This window comes from Nothoprocta perdicaria, unplaced genomic scaffold, assembly GCF_003342845.1.
Source record: "Nothoprocta perdicaria isolate Ctin4 unplaced genomic scaffold, notPer1 scaffold_1, whole genome shotgun sequence".
NCBI lineage: Eukaryota > Metazoa > Chordata > Aves > Tinamiformes > Tinamidae > Nothoprocta > Nothoprocta perdicaria.
The window spans coordinates 9766538-9775736 of record NW_020454093.1 but is presented as its reverse complement, the minus strand read 5'-3'; the positions used below and the strand labels follow the sequence as shown (position 1 = coordinate 9775736).

At 38.4% G+C, this 9199-nt stretch overlaps 1 protein-coding gene and 1 long non-coding RNA gene across 2 annotated transcripts; one reads left to right on the top strand and one right to left on the bottom strand.

Moving 5' to 3' along the window:
* Positions 1-2519: 2519 nt before the first annotated feature.
* GZMA (granzyme A) lies at positions 2520-6777 on the top strand. The gene is made up of 4 exons (XM_026037940.1): positions 2520-2650; positions 4356-4494; positions 5458-5730; positions 6499-6777. Exons 1-4 carry the CDS (start codon positions 2559-2561, stop codon positions 6670-6672), a joined length of 678 nt encoding a protein of 225 aa, XP_025893725.1. The 5' UTR covers positions 2520-2558; the 3' UTR covers positions 6673-6777.
* Positions 3993-4456, bottom strand: LOC112946176. The gene is made up of 2 exons (XR_003249170.1): positions 4230-4456; positions 3993-4128 (listed from the first exon to the last, which is right to left on the bottom strand). It is a non-coding gene; the product is annotated as an uncharacterized LOC112946176 (long non-coding RNA).
* Positions 6778-9199: the final 2422 nt, after the last annotated feature.

Genomic DNA, 9199 nt, shown 5'->3' with positions numbered 1-9199 from the left:
AAATCTATCAGGAACTTCAGCACTCCTTCATTCAATTCTTGTATTAGAAGACAAGTACCTAAGAAAATTTCTAAGCATTACATTTTCTTAGCAATAATTTTGGGGGGGGGGGGGGTGCAGGGACCTCCCCCCGCTCCATCCACATAAGTTTCAAATGCAAATAAAATATCTAGTTATTGGCCACAAATAAAAAAGACACAGCAATGGGAGATAAATTTCTGTATTGCTAACCTCTGTGTTGCTCACCTTCTGTTTGCTTTGCTGGTAAACCACTACAAAAAAACAGCTTGACTTTTGTGTGAAATTAGAAAGCCTGCTAATCATAAATATCTTTAGAAAGAATCAGAACTGTTACCCTCCCAATATACCCAGCTTTCATTTTTATTAAAGAATTAGAGAACAGCARCTCTCCAGATTGTTGAAGGATATTATAGCACTGAAATGCTTATTTGTATGGCGCAGAATCTTATTAACTATAATCTAGTTAGCAACATGTGAAACCTTCACATTTCATCTCTCAGAAAGCTCCTGCAAAGTTCTTTTAGAAGAAAACACTTCTCTTTTAGGATAAATGAGCCAAGATAACTTACCACCAAGTTACTCTCCATCCTCCAACTAACAACTTCCTCCACACATTGGAGTTTATCTTTCAGAGGTTATGAATACTTTGCACCACGCAATCAAGTTTTCCATAGCTGTTGCTTCTGTTAAGTGCCTGGCTTACAAAGTTGTGTGAAATCAAGTYCTAATAAAAGACAAGATTAATGACAAATTCCTGCTCCGAACAGRCTGAATGTGGCCTGTGTTTCTGGAGCATCCTGCCTAATACTGTATTTTTTCTATCAAAAGCATGCAGCCTTGTAGAAGTGACACAAATTCACTGAAATGCTTTGAGGACTCTCAAAACAACAACTCAACTCTCATTAGAGTGAGCTAAATCTATTTGCATTTCTATGCTAATGTATTTTTCTGTGATATCACACAGTGAATTTGCTGTTAATTGCAAGAAAATAGATGTAAAATTAAATGTTTGGATGACCTGGGGTGCATGGACCTGTTACCACATTGAAGATGACAATGTCTCTGATGGGTCAAAGCAGTCACAAAGGGCTCTGTTATCCGTAAATATAGCTCCACATTTATTTTCTTCTTCCAATTTCAACCAGCGCAGATCCAACTAAGAGGGTCAGCAGAGTCCTGAGCGGGATTCAGGTCCCCTAGATAGATCCCGAGCAGCTGATGATCTAAATCCCTCTGCAGAATCCCTTGACTACATTGGCCAGGCAGATGTCAGTGGTTATATGTAAGCGTAAACTACAGACACCGGGGCCTGTGAGCCAGGGCTGGTGATCTGTCACTGGGCTGATGAGAGACTTGTACACTCCAGGAGCTGGAGACCATRCAGATTATCCTAGAGTTCCAAAACCGGAATCTCTATGTGGACARCCCCAACAAGACCAAAATTACATGGGCTGAGAGCTCCTGTGTAATTGGAGGTGCAGTGACTCGCAAGGTTGGGTGGCTGACGCCAGGGCTCACTGGAGCAACACTGCATGGAGGACCTGGTGGGGCTGGAGGAGAGGTGACAGATCCTATCTTCACACCACAAAAACACAACTGCTCAATAACACCTCTGCTGCGAGCTATGTCGTAGAAGAGGTTTTGTTCTTTCAGAATTAGAAATGTCAAATGTCCTTAAGAGGAAAGGCAAAAACCCACATCCTTTACATTTAGATATATATTAAACAGTGAACAGGGGAGAAGTCAGGCAGAAACCATGGGGCCTTTCTTTGCTTTGTCCACCTCTTTTGCTGTCATTCTCCTGATAAYTCCTGGAGGTAAGTGCCCCTTTTGATCCTTTTGCTGGCAAATGGTGATGTGCAGAGTCAGAGTTAGGCAGAAAAGCATTAGCATAAAGAAGGCACACACTATTATTTTTGGAGTTCTTGTTATTAGTTCTTTGCATTGACTGTATGTGTATGTGAATGTATGGCCTTTCCATACAGATAAAAAGAAATCCATCTCTACAGAGACATTCACATGTACTACTCTTTCTCCCTTTTCTCTCTTTCTCTTCTCTTTCTTCATTGCCTCAAAGACATGTTCATTTAATATGACTTATTCTAAATAGCCCCATTTGCAGGCATGCACACAGGACACACATTGCCCAGTGCTTATCTGATGGCAGATCAGGTGTTTCTTAGTCACAATGAAAACTGAGAAATTAACTATGACAGCGAAGGTCAGGAAAAGAAATCTGTGCAAGAGCAATAACACACTGGTGTTTTCTTTTGTCAGAAGTTAAAACCACTAATGTAATTTTTGTCTTCCTGAAGAATACAGAAGTAATGCTGAGCAGTATTAAGTCAGTATTAAGCCTAGTATTGTGTTGTATGTACATACTTTGGTATCTATATGCTTTATAATTATATTATTTTTWAAGAGACTTAAGTTTCTTACAGTATTCATGCTGTGTGTATTGTGACTTATTTTTATTTTCAGGTTTGTGTGTGGATATTATTGGAGGTAAAGAAGTGATACCTCATTCAAAACCATTTATGGCTCTAATTAAAGAAAAAAATGGACAAAATCTTTGTGGAGGAGCTTTGATCAAAGAAAACTGGGTGTTAACAGCTGCTCACTGCAAAATGTAAGTTCTGAATTAGATTCATGGATGCCCTTAGTGGGTATCTGGCATCTCTCTGCAAGAAGGAGAGTTAATATTCCTGGTGGTTTTGTGCATTTAACATGGGCATGATTATGTTCTGATTAGTGTGTTTCAAGATCATATTGGCAACTTTGATTTGCTGATTAGGAAATACTTTAACACGGTCTTTCTCTGCAGTGTCTCTGAAGAGACTTGAAAGCTGCTATCTGCATGCAAGTACAGACTAGCAACACCAAATGAGTCAGTTGAGGGTTTATGCCCATTTCCTCAGTCAGTACACTTGACCAAACAGACGTCAGGATAATCTAGCTGCTCAGAAAACAGAACCAAATCCATGGTATTTTATTACATAAAAACATGGCTTTCATTGCAGAATGAGACAGCATGCAGATATAAGGGAGGAAAGATCCTCTAGATAGCAGTTTCTAAACATCTATCATCTACTAGCAATAATAATAATGTAAAAAAGGATTATGTTAGCTTGCCAGTCAGCCTTTCTTCTTCCTGTCTGACTCCAGATGCAAACAGCTGCTTGGCCCTGGACCCGTTTCTCCAGCAAGGCCAGATGGGAGGGTTGCATCACACAACTCACCCGTTGTCTTGTAGGGCCTGGAGCTGCTGCTGAGCCCGACCTCACACCGGCACCGTCAACGGCCCTTTGGACCCAGTCAGTCACTGGACTCCACAGATGTCAGAGTAATGTAGCAGTTCCTCCCGTCACCATCCAAACAGGGCACATACCAGGCCTGCTACAGAGAGGGCACAGGACTCAAAAGCTGCAATATTAACACAAGGCGAAGAATGATGCTATATGAGACCTCAGTTAGGAGAGAAAAAACAAAAAGCAAAAAAAAATTCAAAAACTCCCACAATTTAATGATGCTCATTCAATAGTTAGAGCTTAATAGCTGAACGAAAAAAAATGAATCCTCCAGGTTTTGGCTTGTTGCAGTAAGAGACAATTTTTTAAAGTACCATCCTAGACACCTGCTCAAAGAATATCCTCCCATCCAGTCTCATTCATTTTTCCCACATCTSTTGTCTGATATAAAGAGGCATCTTACTTGACCAAAGAAGGCAGACTCTTGGTTTCTATACTAGAAAGCCCCAGAAGCATAACTCTTACCACCATTTAGGGAGGAAAGGTCTAGGGAATATATGAAGCAGAACATCAGAGAGGAAGAGAGGTGCATCTCATGTGGCCTCAGAAAATAGTGTTGAAAACTCTATCAGGTGTTAGTGCAAAGCAATGGCACAATTTGGTGCAGATGCAATGACTTCTGACTGAGTGGTCCTGTCAGCTATTCTGGGGTTTTTCAGCTATCCTGGGCTTCCAGGATAAATGGCAGAGGGACATCCCTTCTGAGATCACCACCACCAGCAAAGAGGGGGCAGCTGCTTTCCACTCGGTTCCCAAAGGGGTCAGTTCAGAGCCAAGCGCTTGAGCCTTGTCTGTGCTCCTGGAAAGGTGAAAACAGAACACCACGAATCTTCACTCAGTGACTCAATTTGTTGAACTATTTGTGAAACTGTGGCAATTTTTTACATTTTTCTCACTTACTTTTGCTTTTCAGGCATAAGGCAGGAGGTCCTGTAGCRTCTGGTTCTTATAGTACCATATTCAACAGCAAGGAATTACAAACTTGCAGCAAGTGACTCCTRTTAACCATATTGTCTTTCTTCTTAGGAAAAGAAGCGAAGTTATTCTTGGAGCTCATTCAATACAAGGAAGAGAGAAAGAAAAACAAGTTTTTCAGATTGCAAAATATATTCCCTACCCACCCTACTCTTGTAATAAAGAAGAAAATGATATAATGCTCCTGCAGGTATAAATTTACTTAGACCTCACTTAAGGAATATGCATCTTCTGTGATAAAACACCTTCTTTCTCCTTATGAGGAAAGAAGATGAGTCAAGGGAATTTCTGGAGGCTCTTTCCTGCGTGAGACAGTCTGGTCTGCAAATCTAGCCCAGTGTGACTTGAGGACGAAGGCATTCAAATTATAATGCCTGTAATGCATATGAATGTTAGAAATACAAAAATTTTGTTCTAGCTAAAAGCTCAAATTCACCCTTATTAGAGCTGGAGAAGATAAACAGGTGGGCTTTTAGAGCTAACATTTCAGCAGAGACTGAATGGGTTTTCATAGAATCATTATGGTTGGAAAAGATCTTTAAGATCATCGGGTCCAACTGTAAACCCTTGATCATTATGCCTGCTAAACCGTGTCCCCAAGTGCCTCGTCTACACATTTCTTGAACATTGCCCCACTGCTTCCCTGGGTAGCCTGATCCAATGCTTGAMTACAATTTCTGTGTAGAAATTCTTCCTAATGTCTAACTTGAACCTCCCCTCGGGCAACTTGAGGCCATTTCCTCCTGTTCTATCTGTAGTTATTTTGGAGAAGGGACCGACCTCTGCCTCACTACAACCTCCTTTCAGGTAGCTGTAGGGAGCAGTAAGATCTGCCCTGGGCCTCCTCTTCTCCAGACTAAATAACCCCATAGACAAAGGACAGAACATTTCATGGGACAAAGGACACAGATTTCTCTACTTCCATCATGATCACATTGATTAGACAAATCTTGCTACAAACAATTGAAGTATTTCTTAAAAAAAAAAAAAAAAAAAAAAAAAAAAAAAAAAAAACGGGTGGTGTGGGGCAGGGGATGAGGAGGGGGAATGTAACAATCTTCCACTGTCTTGATGGAAAAGATCCAGTGATTAATATTGCAGGAATTTCTATTAATCTTATCTCTATAATAACTATTTTCTGTATCTTCTACAGCTTAAAAAAAGAGCAAAAATTACTAAAGCTGTGAAACTCATTCCATTGCCAAACTCAGAGGATGACCCCAAAGAAGGAACAGTTTGTACAGTAGCAGGATGGGGGAAAACTCGTAATTATGGGAACAAATCCTCTAGTACACTAAGGGAAGTCAATGTCACCGTCATCAACAGAAGAATATGCAACGACTCGAAGCATTACAAAGGCAAACCGGTCATAACAGAGAATATGATATGTGCTGGCGATAGGAAAGGAGGAAAGGACACGTGTTCTGTAAGTATATTCACTGGCTGCTAGAGAATTCACCTAGAGAATACTAAGAATATAAAACACTAGCTTTTAGTCTTCTAGCTTCGGCCTATCTTCTGTTCAACGTAGAACTTACTGAAAATGAGTGAATTTAGCAAAGGTTTATCAAAGCCATGAAATTAAAGCTTCAAACTGCTAAGTTCAGCTTCACAGACTAGATTTTGTGCTTTTCTCCAAGCATGGCAGATAGCTACTCCCTTCCTCCACAAAAATGATGCTAATAGAAAAATTTCTACAAAATAACTTATAATTGGTCAATTCTCAAGGAACAGAACTGAAGAACTTCTCCAATGTCAGAAGGCTTTGAAACATTCTTTTCTTTTCTCTGATAAAWAGCGTTTTAACTGCATACCAAGCAAGCCAAATAACTGTGTAAGAATGTCAGCACTTTTACAAGATTTAAATACTGATTTAACTGAGTTATATAGGAGGTTCACATCTCCAAAAACTTCTTGTCTTTTATGAGGAAAGTTACCATCTTGTTCCTGTTCAGAAACACTATGTAACTATTCCTCAGCAGTGATCCAGATTTAGTCCACATAATACACACGTCAAAAATCAGACTTAAGTCTTTCTTTTGGCTAGTAGTAGAAAAACTTACCTTCTAAGGAGTAAAACAAAACAAGTTACTGTCTACATTTCTGCTTCTTCCTTTCTCTTCTGGAACAAGATTTAAGAGAAGAATTTTTAAGCTTTAGCAAATTTCAATGTCTTTTTTTGTTTTTTTCCCAGGGAGATTCAGGTGGACCGTTAATATGCAAAGGTGTGATGAGAGGCATCACTGCTTTTGGAAAAGTCAACAAGTGTGGCAGTGTTGACGGCCCTGGTATCTACATTCGACTCACAAAGCAAAAGCTTAAATGGATAAGAAATACCATAGGGGGAGATTTACAGACTGCATTTTGATCAGCCGATTTCCTACTCCGTGCTTGTGTGTTAAAATCCTGTGTTGCAATATACATTATAAGATAGCTTCATGTAAAAAAGTATTCCCGTGCTGAGCTTTAGCAGCTTTATTTCTTTAGAAATGAAACCGCAAGTCTGCTTTTAGATAACAGGGACAGAATAGAGCATCTTCATAGTTTATAGGCTCGGGCATTGAGTCATTAAGAGTACCTGTGACTCAGGCTTCTGCCATTCTTGAGCTCCACACTGAAAAATCAAGCTCTACCTGGATTAATAATTCTGACCAAAAAAGCCTAGTCCAGCTGCTTAGTCCCCAGCAGTGCACACTGAATCTGCATCTAGATTTCTGCAAAGAACCCTGSAAGTAAATGAGGTGTCAGATACCATTCTTGATACCCTAAAAACTCAGTATTTTCTCTTCAGCAGAGCTCCTGATTTTAAAGGTGGTAAGACTTRGGAAATGAGGTGTTAGCAACTGGACTGTTTGAATAGCTTGACTGAGAGACAAAAAAATGTGTATTTTCCAACTTCCATGCATTTGAAGCCTCTGTCTTTCACCTTTTACTATATTTTGCATTTAATAAAAATAAAATTAAATCTTAAAAAAAAAAGGGCAATAAATTCTACTGCTTGAATGTGTCAATTTACATGAAACATCCTGCCTCTTGCAATACAGGTATTCTGTATACCATTATCTACAGCAATATTTTGGATGTACAAATATTTTGGACATACTTTGGATGTACAAATTTACAGATTGCAAAGTTAGCAAATCATATTAAAAGCAAAACAGCTGAAAAACATTCGTCCAGAGAAATAACAGAAAGTGACTCAGCAAACAAAAAAAGTGGTTCAGCAACCACTTCAAAGAGATCTATCATGAGAAATATTTCTCTACATRCCCATATTAGCCATCTTAAATATCTTTAATGCCATTAATATCTCAAAATGGATTTGGTTTTACTGTATGTTGCTTTGAGCTTCTTTTCTTTTCTTTCCTTTTTTTTTTTTCTTTTTTTTTTGGGGGGGGCGGACATAATTTAGAAGTTAGCTAAGAGAAAGAAGGTAAAGAAATGAGGTACATGACCAATTCAGAAGTCACTGTTCACTTCATAATGAGGATTAAATATCATTTACAAACACAACATAAAAAAGTAAAGATTAAAACTTATTTATACATCTGTCTCCACACCTGACAAAATAAGACAAAACAGAAACTATATAAGAAAAGGAACATTGAGGGGCRAGGAGGGAGAGGGTCTAAGCTACAGCAATCTTCCCTAGAAGTTTTGAAGCTGAAGGTCTTTTATGTTTTCTATTGCAAACATTGCACCAGCAGAACTTGCTACATTCCTCCTCCTTACTCACGAGGTGTAGCTTGCACCTTTGCTCTGTGACTGATGGGCTGTAAAAAGTGATACAGAAGCAAAGAAACAGAAAAGAAACAGAAAGAAGGTATCTTAGCCAAGTGAGACTGAGTTCACATTCTTGTAAAAGCTTGCCATGATACTAATGGGCGTTTGGCTAGTTCCTCTGAAATCAGTGACTTCTTCCACTTTGAGTATTATGTTATATTTCTTTTGGGGCCAATACAGCTTGACCATTCAAAAGTGAATGAGCTTAAATCAGGTGAAAGTAGTCAGCACTCCTCAGTTTGAAAAAAAAGTCTTTTCCCATTTTGACAGCTTGTAGCAAGCAAAATTGTCTTAGCTGACTAGCTCTTTCCCCACATCATTCTCCTATYCTACTMATTATTAAATATCTGTTCCTTTATKTGGTRTACMGAGCAYTTAGATAACTTCTGTGGAAAGAGGGAATTAGAGGGAGAAGCACAGAAATCTGTATGAGATGAATTTCATTACTATTTTCCCCTTGAAAAAACATTAAAGCTTTAAAAACACTATTTTGAATCTTTAAATCACACTGTAGATGTCTGATAAAACCAGGTACATCAAAGATGCTATTATTAGAGTGCAGGTACTATAACTAGTTGTGTCTATCTTCTCTATTGGRTTTAACACAAGACCGCAAGGGATGACCACAGAAAGCAGCAGCTTAGTGGTGTAAATTTACTGTAAATTAACAACTTGCTGGGCACCTGGGACATCTGAAAGAACATGAGTGGTCTCAGGCTTCCAGACTTAAAGTTTGTGATCATGTGACTTCTGAACAGCAGAAGATGAGGTTTCAAAAATTATGAGAACCAAAGACATGACAGTTTCACAGTCATTTCCAGAGATGGGGCTCGTGCCCCTAACACTTGCCTAACACTTTCCAGGCATTCAATCATAACAATTTTCCAGCAGCTGATACAGATCCAGTACAGATCCTCTAATTCCCCATACTTCCTCAGATCAGTTCAGGAAACAGTCTAAACATATTTCAAGAAAAATAAAAATAAAAAAAATAAAATAAAAAAAATAAAATAAAATAAAATAAAAAAATAAAATAAAATAAAAAAAATAAAATAAAAAAAATAAAATAAAAAAATAAAATAAAAAAATAAAATAAAAAAATAAAATAAAAA

Bases quoted from the DNA above. Each gene is read 5' to 3' on its own strand.
- GZMA (XM_026037940.1), top strand. From the start codon at position 2,559: ATGGCTCTAATTAAAGAAAAAAATGGACAAAATCTTTGTGGAGGAGCT. The intron at 2,651-4,355 runs GTAAGTTCTGAA...CTTTCTTCTTAG, and splicing joins ACAGCTGCTCACTGCAAAAT to GAAAAGAAGCGAAGTTATTC. The intron at 5,731-6,498 runs GTAAGTATATTC...TTTTTTTCCCAG, and splicing joins GAGGAAAGGACACGTGTTCT to GGAGATTCAGGTGGACCGTT.